The sequence below is a fragment of the Buteo buteo genome, chromosome 6 (assembly GCF_964188355.1).
Source record: "Buteo buteo chromosome 6, bButBut1.hap1.1, whole genome shotgun sequence".
Lineage (NCBI taxonomy): Eukaryota > Metazoa > Chordata > Aves > Accipitriformes > Accipitridae > Buteo > Buteo buteo.
Genome location: NC_134176.1, coordinates 4,197,414 through 4,217,300, shown reverse-complemented (window position 1 = coordinate 4,217,300; position 19,887 = coordinate 4,197,414). Strand labels below are relative to the sequence as shown.

General features: G+C 41.2%; 1 protein-coding gene across 2 annotated transcripts in view; it reads left to right on the top strand.

Annotated features, from left to right (window-relative positions):
* The window catches only part of DDHD1 (DDHD domain containing 1), a 68,388-nt gene that overhangs the window by 23,905 nt on the left and 24,596 nt on the right, over positions 1 to 19,887 (top strand). For both annotated transcript variants that reach the window (XM_075029490.1, XM_075029491.1), the window contains 3 exons: positions 6,339 to 6,467; positions 8,310 to 8,457; positions 19,637 to 19,743. In XM_075029490.1, the coding sequence (XP_074885591.1) occupies positions 6,339 to 6,467; positions 8,310 to 8,457; positions 19,637 to 19,743 (384 nt within the window). The remainder of the gene's footprint in view (positions 1 to 6,338; positions 6,468 to 8,309; positions 8,458 to 19,636; positions 19,744 to 19,887) is intronic.

Below are 19,887 nucleotides of genomic sequence, written 5' to 3'. Positions count from 1 at the left end.
TTGTGACTGTGATGAAAACTGTAAACGTTTGTTTCTTACACTCCTTGTATGTTGTTTGGCTTTTTCAATAAACTGAAAGCAACTTTTTTAGAATCACAGCAGGCCTGGTATAAGATAAATTATGTCAGAGAAGGAATGGAACGTTTATACTAGATGATGTTTTGTTTGCCATTTTTGTTTTGGATAACGCATGCATCTTTAATTTTATGTTGTAAATTATTTTTACTGCAGCTTTTGTATGAGTACTGGAATGAAATGAGACTTTGGGCATGCGATATAAAAAAGGGGAAGCTGTATAGAATACATGATAAAGGCTGCTGTGTTGCAAAAAACAACTTTGAACTTTGCAGCAGCTGATGTTGTGCAAATTGGTTTCAGAAAGTGGGAGTGTATCTTACAGGAGCCATTAATGATTGCAGAATGCTCAAAAGTACTTGTCACTGGTCTTTCTCTGCCACCATTAAAGCCAGTAGCGATTAAACTTTTACTGACTTCAGTGACTGTGGAACTAGACTTCTGAAAACTGCACCCTCAATTTAAAATGTAAATGCACATGGTAGGTTTAGAGTTATTCTTGTCATACCATATATTCTTTTAGCTCCTGGAGTTATTGTAAAGTGTGAGAATTTATTTTGACGTGCATAAATGTTTGCCTTTTGACTTCCTTTAATTATATTTGTCTGTGACTGGGTCCAAGTGAAAATGCCTGAAATCAAAATGTTTAATAGTAAACTTTTTCTGCCTCTTCTTACACATGGAATTCAAGTCTGTTAAAGGTGAATAAGTGTAACTACTCTCCTTAGCATTAAGAAGGGACTTCTGCCTTTTATTTTGATTGTAATTTTGAAATTATTTTATATATTTTTTCTCCAAGTCATGTTCAGTTGTGGTAATGAGTGTGATTGAATTAAAAAATTAAAAGTAGGTGTTTATATACCAAATAGTGACATTGATGAATTGAGAGGTGGTAAAGTGCAATATAAAAATGACAGCAATGTGAAACAGCCCTTTTTAATTGAGAGCAATAGCCTTCTTAATGGCTTTGCATTTGTTTTTTAAATAAAGAAGAAAAGGTTTTAAAATCTACAGCTGTACCAGAACTTCAGAGGTTTAGGGAAGAACAATAGTGGCCCAGTTACACTCTCAGCTACCTATATTATGTGGCAGGCTTTTGTGCAGAAACTATTGCTTACTGATTGCAAGACAGATTAATTTAAAAATCCCTGAAAAAAAGAAGACAGAAAAGGGTTTCAGACAGTAGGTATCCTTTCTCTGGTCTTTAGCCCTGAGTGGAATGACAGTGCCTTTGTGGCAGAGATGGAGGTAGTATCAGCTCTTAGCACTTCAAGGATGCTTCCTCTAAATTGATTTTGACTTGAGCAGAGTCATACTCTGGTAGAAGAGAATCACTCCATGCTTTGGTCTTGGCAGGTGGATGAAAGTATCAAGTAAAAAAACAGGTGCTTACCTTAAAAGGTATTTAATTTTAAACTGTTGGCCCCGTGAAATGCCATGTTCAAGTGTCTGCACTTGGTGCTGGAGGTGTTCAACTCCTCAAGTGCTTGAGCTGGGAGGATGTTTGCACTAGCAGTGCACATCCCCAGGTTCTCCATGGGTTTTGTGCTATGAGCATAAAAAATAGTGCAGGCTTTCTGCTCCTCGGTTATTCTCCAGTTATTTTGACTCAAGACGAGTTTCTGCAGTCTAATTGAGATCAAGTTCTTCAATGCTTTAGGAATATGTGTTCAATGTTTTGTTTTCCTCTTCATTTTTCATATTTAAACATTTTAGAGGGATTTTTCCCTCTGTGTTCATCTGTCTTGGTGAAACTGGAGGTTTGTGTGATAGTAACCATTGATTTCTTCAGCTGAAAGAAGTCCTTTCTTGATCCCCCTCGCTTGCCCTATGCTTCTCTCCTTGTTTTTCATGGCTCACTTGCTACTGTCTAGTGTCAGGCTGTCTTCCATCTACAGTGGAGTTGTGCCTTCCACGTACTCATACTCTAGATGTCTGTCTCGGTTGGTATTCCTGAAAAATGATTTATTTCTAGTTTCTGGCTACAAAGGAAACCAAAATTTGGTCTCATTTCCATGGGCTTGGTCTTCAGTCCCAGACTAGAAAACTAAGCAGGGTGCAGAATACCCAGGGTTTTCTGCAGCTGGGGAAGATGCACCTACGGACATGCCTACTGAGAAAGCTGTGCATGTTGTCAGTGTCAGAGAAGTAGTTCATGTGAAAACAAAGCTGCGAGAAGTCTGGTCCAGAGGGAGATTCCTGTCCCATGGTTTTACAGGAGACCCTTCACCTTCTGTGCCTGACGTTCAGAGATGCCACAGGCACGGTCAGATCTCAGTGAAGCTTGGCAACATCCTAGCCTGGTGCCCTGGAGAGAATCTGCAAACATAGAAAGCGTGCTCCTGAAGGACCCAGAAGACAGAGGAATGAACATGAAAAGCATTCCCCTCTGCCATACCCACTGCCTAATCTGAATTCTGCGACTTGGCTTCCCCAGCCACGCTACGACATGCCTTGGTGACTTCTGACACACTGTGACATCTCTTGGTATGAACAGCTGCCGAGTTGTCAGTTTGACCACCTCTGCAGCACGCAAGAGGTTTATAGGATAGTCACTGTTTGTTCTGCAAAGAGAATGTAAATCATGTTATCTCATCATCTTCAGGAAAACATAACTTTCTCTTCCTCGTGTTCAGTTTCAAAACAGCGATGGCAGCCCTTGTTATCCCATATCTGGAAAGCACAATTTGCATATCCTGATTTTTTTTTTTTTTTTAGGATGCTTACTTTCAGACTGCTATCAAATCCTCTCCAAAGACACTTCTTTGTTCCATGCCTCACTATTAACACACCCTGGGATTGTCAGCAGCAGCCAAAGCTCCTTTTGGTTGGGCTTTTGAGGGTCTTGAAAATCTCTTCACAGTCCTTGGTGCAGTGTTGACCCTCATAAAGAGGTACCTTATAGCAGGGTTGGGTTTTTTTAGAGTATCTGCTGTGCATAATGATAGAGAACCACTGTCTTTGCCTGGATACGCATGCACACATGGCTTGTGGATCATTTATCCCTGTGACTGATCTCAGCAAGGCAGCTCTTCTCTCACCTGGGTTTCTGCCATGCAAATCTGCAAGGGTGTACCATTTTTCTCTCCCCAGACATTTTCATCACTGGGACAGAAGCTTATGTGAGCATAGAGAGCGCACAACCACAGTCATCAGGAGGGGTGTCACTCCTATTTTGAAGGGATATTCTTGCACACCAAGAGGTCCTGGAGCTCAGGGTGATAGATTTTTCCGTATTAGGGGATTTTTGTTCCACAGCTGGACATCACATCCAGAGTCAGAGGATGAACAGACATCCTGATGTTTATATAAATTTAAAAAGAGGGGAGAAAATCTCACTCCACCTCAGTAAGAGGGAGGATAGGTCTGTAGAACTGGTGTACTGATCCTCAGGCAGACTTTTTAAACAGTGCATCCCAAGGGATTTCAAAACAGAATGCCAAGGTGGAGCACCCAGCTTTGTTTTGACCCAGGTGACTCTTGTTAACTTTTGCAGGAATGTGACTTCTCCTGGTTGGTAAGATAGACACCCTGGAAGTGTTATCCAAACTTCTGCAAACTACTGCACTGCAGTGCATGGTGCCTTTGAAATGTTCTGCAGCCACTGTTTTTCAGTGATTGAGTCTTTCCGCTGCTGCTTTGTACTTTGCTCTGGAGTGTGCACATGGACAGGCACTCAAAAGCAAAGCAGTGAATGTGTTGGTAAACGAAAGTCACTAAGAGATGCAAAATAAAATGTAAATATGTCAATTAAAATTGCAAAATTTATGATCTTACTGGCAAATTGGTGGATTCTCTGAAAAGCGTTGTCCATATGCATGTTCTGGATCCTGCCAGTTCCCTAAAATCTCCTGATATTTTGTGGTCGAAGGAAAACTGAGAAGCAAGAACAAACACACTTTTTTTTTCTTATTATCATTCTGGGTGCTAGGTAGAAAGGTAGGCTATATAGTCCAAGTGCTGAGCTTGAAGGCAATGTGTATGTTAACAACATATCTCAGAGAGGTAAGTTACTCTGTTGTCAAGAGACAAAGAAGTACAGCCCTACTGAAGGTTACTGGTAGTTTCATGTGGTGCTTGTGTTAACGGTAGACGAAATTTTTCAGGTTCCCTTTTGAAGGCATTACTAAATGCAGAGAAATAGTGTTGGATATTTCATTTGCTGTTCCTCAGTGCTTGCATGTCTTGTAGTTGGTTTTGATGTGTACTCCAACATACGTGTTTTTTTAAGGACACCATAAGAGTAAAAGTTAGGAATTTGTTCTTCCCAAGTGAGAAAATTCATGCAGGGCAGGGAAAACCTACTTCTTTCTGTATATTCTTTCCAATAGAGAGGCTGGACTTGGTTCCAGAAAGAGTTTGAGGACTGCTTCTCCCCAAACTGCTGTTCTTCCAGTGGTAATAAGTGACTCGGCCACAGGCCCCTCCGTCTCTTCCTCTGCATGCTTTGGACATTGAGCACAACGTTCTTCAAAGGCATCAAGCTTCCAGCCCTCTTCCATCAGCTTCCCCAAGAACATACTCTGAGAAGGATTTTACAGAATGCAGATGGAACAGCTCTTAAGAACCTGCTAGACAATGCATAAAAAGTCTACATTGGTCATGGAACTGAAGATGGAGGAGATTGCAGAGACAATTGCAACGAGATCCCTTGCCTTTGCCACTAGACTACATGCCTGTCTCAGGACATCACAGTGTCTGTTGCATTGTCTCCGAGTCTGAAAAAGGAAGTTTTGCTGGGAATTTCCTTCCCTTCTCCAGTTCAAAATTGAGATTTCTGGACAAGGACTCATCTCTGTGCCTGGGATGTTTATGAAAACATGTTCATTGAGTTCTTACTAGATTGCTTCTTGCTCTGGCCAATTGTTACCCTAAGCTGACATGTCTGCTCTTCAAAGTTCCTTTCCTGTTCTTGCTTTTGTCAGTGTAAAAGAGCAATATAGTTCTAGTAATTTTTTGTGAATCAGTTGTTTACTATAACAGAAGGGGTAATCCTTTTGGGTAATCCTGTTGTTTCTTACAGACCTCATTCAGTTTGTTATCAGACTATGTCAGGTCTATCTGCCTTGGCAAAGAAATAAAGAATATTACAGGAGAAAGGTCACGACAGCTAGCCTAACATGGCAGGTTTGTGCTGTAGCAGAGTTAAAATATGAAATTGTGATGGCTCAGGCTTTCTCAGAATGTTTTTAGAAGAGTATAAAAAATTCATTTGAGTGGCTTAAATTAGGGCATAGGTTAGGGCTCTGTTTGTTATGGAAAAAAACAAAAAAAAACAAAAACCAAAACAACCCCTCTGGGTGTTTTCCATGACTTTGGACTTTTTAGCAAGACCAATGAGAGTTAAGGAACGCTTATTTTGTGACAGGGCTATTGCCGTTGTCAGCTCTCCAAATGTTGTGTATCCCACATTAGATGGGACCTAAGCAACAGATTTCCAAACTTAGGTGAAATCTGAATTACTAGTAATACAGCTGTGTAACTGCTTTGCTCATGCAAGCTCCAAGCCTTAGATGAGAGATTCTGATTTGCATTATAACATGCCTGCTCTGCTTAATCCGGACAATCAGGCAGCGTGTCATGAGGTTGGTCCCAGAGCTCAATCAGTTCCAAATCTGGAAAACACAATAACTACACAAAAAACGCTACAGCTCTTAGTGGCTTTTGAAAGAGCTAGACTCTGTTCTGTGCCAGAAATTACTCATTCAGACACTTTCTCATTGAACTGCGTTTCCAGCTCCTAGATATTTCTGAAAGGAAAGAAATGCAATGGAGCCTTCTAGTAATGGAGACTTGAAAGCCTCTGTGTTACTGCAGAGTACAGTCAAAACCAGTGATCTCGCTGTACAGACACAGGAGAGAGATGATAGGAGTGAAATTGCTCTTTTTCTAGAGATGAGAGTGCACGGGGCAGCCACCTGGTTATCACACCAACCTGCAATATTTCAGGATGCATTGCCCTGCCCCGCCCGGTTTTTGTTTTCAGCTAAGGAAATATTTTGGAAACCTACCATCCCAAAATGAGGGTGGGAGGAGAATGATGTGAAATGTCCTCAGAGGTGGTCTCCAAACTGCTGCTTGTCCTGGTCACATTAATCCTAAACGTAAAAACTTTTCAAGGTAAGAAGTAATATGGATTTAGGTATAATGGAGCTCTAGATTTTAACCTGTATGTAAATGACCCTTCTCTCTCTCTCTCTGTTTGAAGAGGCTTTTTTTTCCTCTTACCCATGTAAATTAAATGTTGTTCCTTTTTGCTGCAGCTATTCATAGTCTAAAGTTGAGTCGCAACCATGTGGACTGGCACAGTGTGGATGAAGTGTATCTTTACAGTGATGCAACAACATCTAAAATTGCAAGAACTGTTACACAAAAGTTGGGGTTTTCCAAAGGTAATATTTCTCAGAGTTTGTAAAGAATATTGTAAATACCAGTATTTTAAGTTTGTTACTCTAACGCTAGAGGGAGATTTCAAGTTTGAAGTTTTAATATGTGACTAGCCCACTTTGGCCATTGCAGTTTTTACAGAAGAGTATATTAGGGTCCTTAGGTTGTGTACGTAATTGTAACTAGATGTGAATAGGCTATGACTTATTTTTGTTACATATTTTATTATTATTTTGGATGCAGCAGTTAGCATTACATAATAAGTATATGAAAATGTTACAATGGCAGAGTCTAGCAGCTACAATATAAGAATTACAGTTCCCTTTGAAACCTTAACTTTAGCGCTGTGTACTTGCATACTGTGATGCATTCCTTAAATACATGATCATACCTTCCCCTCTCACCACCTCTTGCCTTTTTTTTCCATTCATTAAACAGATGTATGAACTGAGAGGAGGGGTGAAGCATTTAGACAGAAATTGTTTCCAGTAGGAATCTGGGCTCATTTAAGCTCAAAACTACCAGTTATAAAGCCAGCGAGGCTGAGATGGTTGGAAGAGAGGATGGTCTCTCTCAAGCAAAAGGCAGATTATTGCCAACCTAGAAAACTGGAACTTGTCCTCTCTGTCGTGGTGCTCCTATGCACTGCTGGACACCTACAAAAACAAGAACATACACATCTGTTTTGTTCCTTGGTCCCTGAAGAGACAAGATCAGGTAATAGGTTTGGCTTTAATCTCCATGCCTCTGTTCTGTAATTAATGCCCTTTTACCCCACAGGGCTCTTGGGTGGATACGTAACTAATCTTTGCCAAAAACTAATATAATTCAATGCTTCAGTTCCAGAAGAAATTAAGTATTCTTTATCCAGAACATGATTTGGATAGTGTGTAATAAATAATAAGTAAGACCTCTCCTAAACAATTTGGGGAGATAAATATCAAATAGAAGCCCACTTGGTAAACAAAACCTGTCCTGCGTAAAAAACTGCCCTTAGCATTTTTGTAGTGTTTTCCTCCTCTTTAAAAACAAAACAAGTTGTTTGCTTCCATTTTTGTGGCGGGGAATGATGCTGCCATCCTCTTACGTGGCCATCTGAAGGGGTTGCTGGACTCATGCGCAGGTAGCACTCATGCGAGGCTGTGGTCCTCTATATGGGTCTGTCACTAGAGGGGGATGGAGACACGCTGTGCCGCTGGGTTTCTCAAGCCATCAGTGGGGCACTGGGAGAATACCCATATTTGCCCTGGGTAATTGATCTTTTGATTTGGCCACTGAGCTGGTGAACGGGTGGGGAAATTTGAGGTTGGATCAGCTTGAACTAAAACGGTTTTCCCCGTCAAAAGGTTTTCCCCATCAAAATGAAAAATTGTAAAGCTTTTCAACCAGCTCTCTAAATTGGGTCAGAGAAGGAATGACAATGCTTATCAGTTTTGTGGCCAGATCATTTCCATGATCCTCCCATGCTGTGGAAGTAAGGTGGAGATAGAAAGAAGTTTAATGATTGAGACACACAGAAGAAGGGTATTGTGTTGTAAAAGTGGATGGACAATTATACAACTGTTTTCTAAAAAGTTGTTTTTCAAAACATTTCTGAAATTAGTTATCTTCACAGTGGAAATGGCCGGGTAATACATTGACTGATACAATTAATGTCACCTACTTGCTCAGCTCTCTCAGGAGTTTAAAATTGCAGATATTTAAAAATACATGCTATTCCTTTATGTATAATCTTATTTTCAAAATACTTTAATGTATTGGTCTGAGAAAAGTCAAGCTTCTGTCAACATATAAGACCACTGCACTTCATAGAATGTAACTGATCTAGGATAATGTTTTTTCTACAGCTTCAAGTAGTGGGACAAGGCTACATAGAGGCTATGTAGAAGAAGCTACGTTAGAAGACAAGCCACCACAAACTAGTCACATTGTATTTGTTGTGCATGGTATTGGGCAGAAAATGGACCAAGGAAGGATCATCAAAAATACAGCTATGTGAGTGCTTTGTAATATTTGCAGTACCAACTCTAGCCTGAATATAAGGCTGATATTATAAATGACAGCAGACCCTTTGGTTTAAGCTGTATCTTTTCCTGTTTCCTTCTCCTCCTCCTCTTCCCCTGAGTCATTAGTCTTTATATTGTGGATACACTACTTTCTATGTTAATTTGAATGTATGGACTTAGTGAGAGCAGCTGCAAGCCAGAAGGGCAAAGATATATTCTATTTTCATGACCAACACTTGCAACTTTTAGAGGACTGGCCCATGAATTTCTAGCACCTGTGGTCAGTGACTTTGCTGAGCGCAGAGAGATTTTTCGTTTGGTCAAAATCAAGGGAATCTCCATTGTTCCTGCTGGTTGTCAGAATAGTGGGCAAGTGAAGTGCATACTGGTAAGAGAGGGGAAACGGGGAGCTAGTAGGATTGTTGGCATTCCTAACAGGATAGAGTTACTTCGTGCCGTTGGAAGCTATTGCTGTGAGACTGCTCGTGGAGTTCGGTGCATAGATGCCAGTTGGAAAGTAAAATGTGACTGAAAGCTTACCGGATCTTTTCATTGAATGTCTTTTGTGAAAACTAGGTTGCAAATGACTTTTGATTTGATGTCTGAACTAACTCAGGCCAATTAGGGTGCTGGTGAATGGGAAGAGAAACTCCTGAGCTGTTGAGAATGCTGTACCTGAAAAGGTTTTTGAATGTTAGAAGAAATTGTAAAGTCGTGATGACAGTATTGTGGGGAACCAAGGTGGTGTTAAGGAATGTTTCATCAGCTGAAAGGAGAGGCTAAAAAAGTGTTAATTGCAGATCTGTATTGCACAGATGGTTTAGTATGTGTGTCCCAAATAGTTCCGCGTTCCATCAAAGTTGACAGAAATAGTGACATACCCAGTGACTCCTGTGAAAGCGTGTGTAGAGCTGGCATTGCTGATTTTGTGTGGCAAGAGCTTTGTGAACCTCCCTTTAAATCCAGAATGGTAATGTAGGTCAGTGCTTATGTGCCGTCGCTGTGGTGTGTACCATCATGTCAGCAGACTCTTGTGTTCGTTCAGCTCGCTGTTTCACTCTAGTGTCCTCTGGTGTGGTAGAGTAGACCTCTTGATTTCACTGCCGAGTCATTTGTCATCTCAAAGCAACAACCTGCTACTCCTGACTCCCCTTGTTCTGGCACTTCTCTGCTCTTTTATTCGTGTTGTTTAAGAGCAAGCAATCAAAACCAAAGAGAAAAAGTTCCTCAGCCCTTGACAAAAAACTGAAGTTGGTCACCAAAATAAATGTGAAACCTTAAATTTTTGTAGGATGCAATTACACTGGAAGTGCAAATACCCTGAATATAAGTTGCTGTTTTAACAGTGACAAGAAATAAAACTTCCACCTTGGAATCATTAAGGTTTCCTGCTTTTTCTTTTTCCCTACCTCACTTTCCATTGAACATATGTACAGGGGTTGTATGGGTGGATTAACTTCAGCTCAGGACACAGTGCATAGGTGTTCAATCCATAAGAAATCCTGTTTTAACTGGCATCCCATTATGGGAAATCTTTTATCTAAAAGGGAAACAAGACTTTTTGTGCTTCAGTAAATCTTGCTTATATCCTCAAGAAATATCCAACAGTATTGCATAGCCTTTTAAAATGCTAATTATTGGCATAAATTGTGTATTCTGTACAAAATCTGCAAAGGAAAGCATCATTTTAGATTGAAGTCTCTCTCTTTTTTTCTTTTTTTTTAAAATAGCTTAAAACTTACCAGTGAGGAACACCCCATATGTTCTAGGAAGAGATTTTAGAAGAAACGTCTGCCAGGCCAGCACAATAGCAGCTCTTACAAGCCGTACTAGCACTTTCTGTTAGCACCTTCATCCGTGATATATGTGTGGGGTTTTTGTTTTAGGTTTTTTTTCCATTCTTTTTGCATTAGGGACAGAGGAGTCAAATGCTGCCTTTTGAAAAATGGTAAGATGGATAAGGAGAAATATTTTTTGACCATTCACACTATAAAGTAGAAGATAAGGAGAAAAGATTTCAGTGGTTTTTGCCTTTTAAGTGCACATTCTTTAGTAGGAAACCTGTAGTTGCAGCCATGCTAAATCTGTAACTTATGCCATAGGTCTGCCCACCAGTGTCACAACTCCTTTCTTCCCTCATCAATATCTGGGTACCACCAGGAGATGTAGAAGGCACTGTCAGCCCTCAAGAGCTCATCATGGTCTTGGGCTGCGTGCAGCTTTGAAGGACTTGGATGTCACTTTTGATATAGATGTGCTGGTGTGGGAACCTTGGGGTAGGTGGGGTGTGTGTCCCTTAGAAACAGAAATTTGCTTTTGGTTTAGGCTCCAGGACATCTGGCAGGACACCTTGCTCTGCAGAGTGCCACCAGTCCTGTCTGTGGGCTCTGGGACATGGATGGGGAGAGAACAGAGACAAGGCAGTTTGGGCGAGGCAAACTCCATGACACCTTGCATTTTTTTGGTATGGTGCTTGGAGGGACTCTGGGATCTGCAGAAGGGAATACTTGTTCAGGTTCCTTCCCTTTCTACCATACACAAAAAAAATCTCTTGTGCATTTTGTCTTTGCCATGTACATTTATTGTTGCTTCTTTTTTGGTTCATTCAACTCTGGGATAAAACATTTGTATTTATTTCAACCTGTGTGAGAGCAACACTTCACTTCATAGCACAAAAGCATAGCCTCACTTGAACAAGTGGTCCTAAAAGAAATAAAAAGAAAGAAAAGCGCAAAAATAAAGCTTATAACCCAGACATGGAATACTCTTTCTGTAACCCAGGCCGGTGAGAGACCCTACCAGAGCTCATTTGATATGCTCTGTCCTCAGGTTACTATCTTGAGAAGAAATTGATGCAGCTCACGTGATGCATCTGCATCATTAGGCAGATCCTGTTGGTTACAGAGGTGAAAACAGAACTCTCCTTCCAGGGTATTAAAATTATATGCACTAATTTCATTAAGGAATGGAGTTCAGTCTAATCATTAATGTGGTTAGATGCTATAGTCACAGGGTGTCCTGTAAGTAGGTAAATAGAAAAGATGCATTTTATCAATGCTTGAATGAACAGGTCTTTGGTAGATGTGACATGATTTTGTTTCTTCACAGTGTAGTTAAACACATTTATTATCTAAATGTAACACGGCAGCTGGTACAACAAGCTGCTCCTGTCAGTGCTGATAATAACTGCAGAATTCGTCTGGGAAGAGACTGTACCTCCTCCAGGCTGGAAGAGTGATTCAGCTGACCTAATGTGAACAGCATAATGTGCTGTGAGCTGCTTCGGTAGCATAGGGATGATTATTTAAGGAAGAAGATAGTATAGTCTGTATTTCTGTGTAATATAAACTAAGATATTATGGCATAATGTACTTAATTGGAGGGTTTTTTATTTGCCATCAGGTGCAGCATTCGGGCGTTGCTAGGTTTCTGATAAGGTACGATGTTAACTTAAAAAAAAATCATTTGGGGATATCCTTTTATTTTACTGTACACAGTTTCATATTGTTACTTGGAATATTTTTTCAATAAAGCCTAATCTCTGATTTTGTTGAACTTGTGCTCCTAGGTTGGTGGGGGTGGGTGTGTCCTTACACATATTAAATAGTATTTAGGAATGTTACTCGACATGTTTTAAACCTCCTTTTAAAAAATCCTGTGGTTTTACCTGACTTAGGTAAAGGTCAGACCTTTAGGCTGACCCTCTAAATTTCATCACTCCTGTGCTTGAAAATCAAATGAAGTAACTGTTCTGTGTATTTCCATGTGATGGGTTGACCCTGGCTAAACGCCAGGTGCCCACCAGAGCCGTTCTATCACTCCCCCATCCTCAGCTGGACAGGGGAGAGAGAAATATAACAAAAACTTGCGGGTCGAGATAAGGACAGGAGAGATCATTCACTAATTACCGTCACGGGCAAAACAGACTCAGCTTAGGGAAAATTAGCTCAATTTATTACAGATCAGCCAGAGTAAGGTAATGAGAGAATAAAACGAAATCTCAGAACACCTTCCCACCACCCCTCCCTTCTTCCCGGGCACAACTTCACTCCCGGATGTCTCCACCAAGCCCCCCCAGCGGCACAAGGGGGACAGGGATGGGGTTTACGGTCATCACACGTTATTTTCTGCCGCTTCACCTCCTCAGGGTGAGGGCTGATCACACTCTTCCCCCGCTCCAGCGTGGGGTCCCACCCACGGGGTCAGTCCTCCACGAACTTCTCCAACGTGGGCCATTCCCACGGGCTGCAGTTCTTCACGAACTGCTCCAGCATGGGTCCTTTCCACGGTGTGCAGTCCTTCAGGAGCACACTGCTCTAGCGCGGGTCCCCCACGGGGTCACAAGTCCTGCCAGAAAACCTGCTCCACGGGCTCCTCTCTCCGCAGATCCGCAGGTCCTGCCAGGAACCTGCTCCAGCGCAGGGTTCCCACGGGGTCACAGCCTCCTTCGGAAACCCACCTGCTCCGGCGTGGGGTCCTCCACGGGCTGCAGGTGGATATCTGCTCCACCGTGGACCTCCCTGGACTGCAGGGGGACAACCTGCCTCACCAGGGTCTTCACCACGGGCTGCAGGGGAATCTTCGCTCCGGCGCCTGGAGCATCTCCTCCCCCTCCTTCTTCACTGACCTTGGTGTCCGCAGGCTTGTTTCTCCTACATGTTCTCACTCCTCTCTCCAGCGGCTGTTTTCTCTCTCTCCCAACTTTTTTTCCTTCTTAAAAATGTTATCACAGAGGCGTTACCACTATCACTGATTGGCTCGGCCTTGGCCGGCGGCGGGTCCGTCTCAGAGCCGACTGGTATGGGCTCGCTCTCTCTCGAACACAGGGGAAGCTTCCAGCAGCTTCTTACAGAAGCCACCCCTGTAACCCCCCCCGCTACCAAAACCTTGCCACATAAAACCAATACATTCCATAATAGCTGTAATGTTGTGACACTTCTTGGCTGCTCTTACCCTAAAGCTGGTATCTGTCTGCCTCTGTCTGAATCTCCTGTTTTGATTCAAAAATTATATTTGATATTTGCCTATGCTGCTGCTTGTAGCACAAAAATTGCTGTCTGCACAAGCAACATCATCTTGGCATTCCATAATCACCAATTAAATTTTTATTGCATGTCCCATTAGAAAGCATTTTAATTGTGGATTATCATTACAATAATTACTTCAGAATAGCTATTTTGGTAAATTTCTAGTGGTATGCAAGCCCTTACAGAGTGCAGAGCCTCTCAGAGGCCTTTCAGTGCATTAAATATGCACTGCTGGAATCTTAAATCAAGACTTCCTGTAAAATTTTTCCTTTGATTTTTAGCTTTTCAGATATTTGGTAGTTTTGCTTATTTTCCATTTAAATGCTTGCATTGCATTAAATGCATATTACGTGCCTGTTTTCCATTCTTCAGTGCTGGTAGTAATTCTGAAATCAAGTATCCAAATGGTAAAAATTGTCTTACACGTTTCAGCTTGAGCTTGTCTTGCAAGCTAAATGAGAAGTTCAGCCCAAGAGGTAAAAGGTGATAGTTAGGGCATTAAATAGTTTCGTAACAGCTTGTTTTGTCTACATTTATTAATTATCTAACACATGACTGCATATTGGACGGAAGCTGTAACAGCCTAGTTAGGACGTAGATGTATCTTTGGGTCTGGTCTTGCTCCTGTCCTCCCCCCAGCCCTCATTCCTGCCTGGTGCTGCCCTTTCCCTGCCCACACCAGCACAACTGTCTGTATGGTCCTGTTGTAAAGTGGATCGCTGCAGTTGGTCCAAAAAACTGGAACCCTGTCTGGAAAATGGGAGCGAGTGGCGAGGACGCAGGGGATGACAACGGGGATGGGGGGTGCCTCATCTGCTTTATGCCAAAGCCAACGTCTCCCTGAAGGGCAGGCTTGCCCGACATTTGGAAAGCAATGCTGGGGAGGGAGGCACTCGCGCTTGGAGCACGTGGATCTCCGCAAGCTTGTCTCGGGGATCCCATAGTCAATGAACTGAGCAGCCTGAGTTCCTCTGATCGCGCAGAGTCCCGTTATTCTTGAACAGGATGAAGCGTGAATCACAATCATGCTTACTTTGATTGCATGCTAGAATTTCCACCTATCTTCCCAAGCAGAATGAGTCTGCGTATCTCCTCGAGCAGCGGTCTTAGTGTGTCTGGTCTGAGAGCAGACGAATCCCTGAAGAACAGGGACAGAAGATGACTCGTGTCTTGCAGTTGCTCTTGGAAACCCGCCTTGAGTAAGACTTGAGTTGGCGTTTCTGCGATGCAGCTAAGCTTTTGAAAACACCATCCCTTTCATTTCCTCTGGCTTGAGTAGGTCTCAATTTTTATTACTCATGCCCGCTACTCTCACTTCAACTTACCAAATTTAGCTCAAGCCAGCCCTGAGTTTCCTCAATAACTCGTGGTTTTATTTCCTCAAAGAGGCAGTGAGTGCTGCCATCTGTTTGAGGGGACTCAAGAGTGGTGAAAGCAGTTGGGGAGCGCTTTAGAGCATAATTTACCAGTTATATGACCAAAATCCAGGAATGGATCCACATAGTTTTGCAGGCAGTAGCAAGAGTTTAGGGGTTTTTTTGTGGGGACATCCCATTGCCCTATCTCTTAAATCAAGAATTCAGAGTAAGAAGTTAGCTGGTGTAATGCTTTTTAAATTAAAAACCATTCCCGTTTTCTTGGCTATGGATCATCTGATTGAAGAGAGTCTACAAAGATGACTTGGGAATAAAATGAGTAACATCTTCAAGCCTTCAGGCATTTTGCTCTGTTACCAGCTATCAAGGTCATTTTATAAAATTTGTGAACTAGCTGAAGCTAACTTGTTTGTAGCTCTCCAGTTTTTAATGTAGTGTTTGTGAATGCTCCACAAGAGTAAAATTAGTAGCATAAGATTAAAAAAAACTACAGCAGTAATCGTAAATATGTTAACATCTCTCTGGAATATGGTTAAGCAAGGATGTATACCTGTGAAAATACGGTTTTATTATTTAATCAGAGAAAGGCAGCCAAGCACATTTTATTTATGGTGAGTCTCAGAGTATCTATTTTCAGGCCATTACTTCTTGCCTGGAAAATAGCAGTATGTCAAAATGCTTTCTAAGGTATGCGTTACATCTGCACCTGAGTGATTTTTTTCTTAGAAATATCATAAATTTTCTTTGTTACCATGTGTTTCAGTGTATACATATAAGTAATTGTTGCTCTGGGGTCAATATTTCAACATCCATTTATATTGGAAAGGAGAAGAATTCTCTGCCTGTTTAGATAAGGATTTATTACTTCAGTTGGTGTTAATTTAGCAAATGAGTAGAGGGACTTGCCATCTAATAAAATATCTCAAAGTATTTATTTAAAAAAACCAGGAGAGAAAAAAACCCCACCTTTAGAACAGAACAGATAAGGATGTGTATAGCAGGTACGTGCGCTGGGGTTTTGCATGTGAGCATAGCCACATTGCTTGGCAATTACACCACAATTTTCTTTAGAATTTATAATATGAAACTATTGATCAAAATCAGTGGGAGATGTCATATAGTGCCATTCGCTGTAAATGAGATGTGTTGCACTGGGAGTTGTTCTGCTGTTGTTTTAATGCCTCCATGATTCTTGTGATCAGGAGATAGGTGTGAGTTGCCGCTGTAAAATAATGAAAGAGAGAATAATTGCACCTCTGACAGTATTTGGCTAGTAACATTGAACGGGATTGCCTCAGAAAGTTTAGTGGAAAGCAAAAAAATTAAATGTTTCCATAACTACATAGTTCATAATCTGCAAAACTTCAGTCAGTAGTTTGTAGTATTAACCAGCTTCGTAAGGTTAGTGTGCAATGCAGTATATCGTAGCAGAGGAGCACACTTGAGACACCAAGAAATGCAATTGCTATGTACTTGATTTGACATTGGTGAAGTGGCAGTTAACAAAAATTTGTTGAAAGAGAGCTTTTGTGCACTTCTACCAGAATGTATTTTGCCAGGCATAAGGAAGGTGCACACAGAGTTGGGTTTTGGTTTTCTAAGGTACCAGAGTGCTTTTGAACGTTTGTCCATGATCCATTCTAGCAGAAGTTCAGGACTATTCTGCCAGAGGCTGGACTGTGTCTGGATAGCCTCAGCTGACATGGGGGGAACCCTCCAGATCCGAGTAAAATCAGGTTTTGCATTTCATAAAATTTTGGATAAGGACACAAAGCTGGCACAGCTTTTAGGAGGGGAGCTTTTCCCAAAAGCTTTGGCAGAATTGCTAGGCTGCAGTGTTTTTTCCAAACTCATATATCCAGCTTTAGAAAGGAGGCTTTTAGTTAAAGAACCCCTCTGCATCAGTTTGCCTGTGAATAGCTTTAGTAAGACCTGGACCCTTTCGAACAGGAAGAAATCCTGCAGCTGTCATATTTGAGAATGGGGATGTCAATAGCTCTAACAGCTATTTCTTCATAATGTTTACAGCTGCTAGTGATGTGTAAATAGTTTGGATGTTTTTTCCTGCGCTATTAGGACCAGGTTATTTACCGGTTCCTTCACTGAAAGTAATTCTTGCTGTGTAGAATTCTGTGCTTTATTCATACAACGTTTCTGTTCCTTTACTGCTTTTAAGCCTAGCAGCTTTAGATTGCTGCTTGGCTGGTTTTCTCCTAAACTTAATTGTTTCTGAATTCATCTTAGCTGGACACCATCCGACTTCATGCAGAGAAAGTTAAGCTGATTTAGCAATACCAAAGAATTGTTAGCATTTCCAAAGAGTATTCATTTCCTTGTGCTAGTAATCATCTGATTTTGTTCAGACAGGTGTGTTTCTTTTTGTTTTCTTTACTCAGGGACTCCAGGAATGTTAATGTATTTACTGAATTTTTATCTTCTTGATAATCTAGAAATTCCGTGCGACTGAAGCTGGGCTCTCCAATAAGTGTCCTTAGAGGGGTGCTGTGTGGGGTGGGAGCGGAGGGGTTGTTTTCTGCTTTGCAAGGCTAGATCAGTTCAGGCCCTAAATCAACCCTGATTTAAGCAGATCCTCTTGCTGATTCTTTTTTATTTTTTTCCCCCCTCATCATGGGAAGAACATTCTACTTTACTTAAACCTTTGTCATCTTGTTGGACTAGAGACTAGGAGATTAGGAGTGCAACCAAACCAGGCTTTAAAAATAGAGATGCTGATCTGTTGCATTTCTTGGCTGTTTGGTCAGGCCATCGGTAACTGCTTTGGAAGAAAGGCAGTAAAGGATGCTTCCTTCTCCCTTTCCCTTATCAGAAAGTAGGTGTCTCTTATCGAAAAGTGTTTTGACTGCCTGCTTCAAAAACTTGGTACATCATTGATCTGCTTCTTTGGTAGCATGATGGGCTTTTCCTGCGAAAAACATGATAAAGAAGAATGCATTATCTTTGTAGAAAGTGTTTTTGCAAGGCATTGGCTTTCGTACTCGTTCCTCAGTGAAGTGTGCTTTTCTCTTGGTGTGCAGCTGATAAGGCTGAAGTAAAAATGTAGAAGGCATTTTGCCCAAAGCCACCGTGACACCTCTCTGCAGCCCTCAAGAGCTCCTGGTGATGGCTGAAATTCATCTCTGTGTTTGTTCCACCAGACAAATCTGCCTTCAGCTCTCCTGCACAGCCAAAATCCCGCTAGCGAGCTGCGTCCGAACAGGGTGACAGCTACACTGGGAGATTAAGAACAAATTTTGTCAATACTTCTTCCTTTTTATCTCTGTTGTCACCTCCAGTGGCAATCCCATGGAGATTTGGGCAGCTCCTGACTTCATCTTGCAGCTACCTGCTGTGTACTGCTGACTTTGTTTTAAAGGGGGGTGGAACTCAGGAGTTGGGCAGAGTTGTCTGTATAGGATCTCTGTATAGTGCTGATGCTGGGTCGGTGCAGAAAGTGCTCATCAAATGGAGCAGCTTAAGCGATTAGTGTCTCAGGTGGTGGTAGTGATTTAAGCTAAACTGTCTCATTTCTATTGAAGGAGAACAGAGGAGCATTAATAAATTCAAGGAAAGTGTCTCAGCTAGGGGGTTAAGCTTACTAAACTGCATTTGGACTGGTAGAAGTACAGTTTGGAGATTAATGTCATCATGCCTGTGGTTGTAGCAATCATTAAAAGGGGTTTGCTTTGAAAATAGGAAAAAAAAAAACCACCAACATGTTGAAACTGCGGGCTTTGCCTCAGAAATAAAGAACCCTCTGATGTTTGGGACTGGGAACCAGCTGCTGGAAACCCAGCACTGCTGCCCCTCGGTCAGATTTAGTTTGTCATGCTCATCTTCAAAAATGCTAATGCCATTGGGAGCCAAGATTCATGTAAAGAAAAGAAAGGAAAATATAACACTCTCTCAGTTTGGTTGCTGAAGGTTTTTGATAGAATGCATGCATATTCTACTAACTTGTATAATTTCATGGTGGTTTTCACTTTTTGCTGATCAGTCTCTCACACAACACTAGTAAAGTAGCATTTTTAAAAGAATATAACATACCATTATTCCCCTTGTCCCCCAAACAACAAAGAGGGTCAGATATACTTTGTTTCTGAGGTACTTCGAAGTTTCTCACACCCCTTCAGAGAAGTGCATCAATGTTCATGTTCAGATATGCTTCAAAAAGAAAAAGTCTGTTAAAAGCACGGTTAGCCTATCCATCTGCTGCTACTGCAAGTTAAAATGCTGATAAATGATACTGTTTCTCATTCTGAGAGCTCTTAAGCCTTCAAATTTGATATGTGAAATAAAAATAAAATTCTGACTTTTCAAGCAATATTTTTAATAGTTTTCTTTGTGTTTAAAAGCACTGAATTATCTTCCTTACATAGTGGTCTAAATTGTTAAGTGGATTCAAGGTCTCAAGGCAGTTGTAAAATTCTTAATTTTCAGTCACATTCTATCCCAAACCCACCAGAGTTAACAGATATCTCAGTTGAATTTAGGTGGTTGATGTTAAACCCATAGTATAATCCATTTAAATTTTTTTAAACCCTTTCTTTTGAGCATGTAATGTGCAAAATTTTTCATTATATGAGAATTTAAGTACTTTATAACAAAAGCATCAAGTGAGGTAATTACCTATGTTAGTAAGCAGGCATTGCATATTTGAAAAGTAGTAATGCAAGAAATCTGTTGCTGCTGGATGCATTGGCTTTATTTGATAAGAGCACCAACAGTAGTCTTTACAGGAACACGTTCTTTTTTTTTTTTTTTATAGGATGCGAGATACCGCAAGAAAAATAGAGGAAAAGTATTTTTCCAATCTTGCAACGCATGTTGAATTTCTTCCAGTTGAATGGAGATCAAAACTTACCCTCGATGGAGGTACATTACTTGGTTCTTTTGCTGTTCCAGTAGCTGCAATCTGCAAAATTGTCCCCAGAAGTTTCATGCCGTGTTCTCTGCACGTGCCTTGTTTGGATTTTATAGTTCTCCTGCATGTAACTCAAGTCTCTCTCTTTTTTTTTT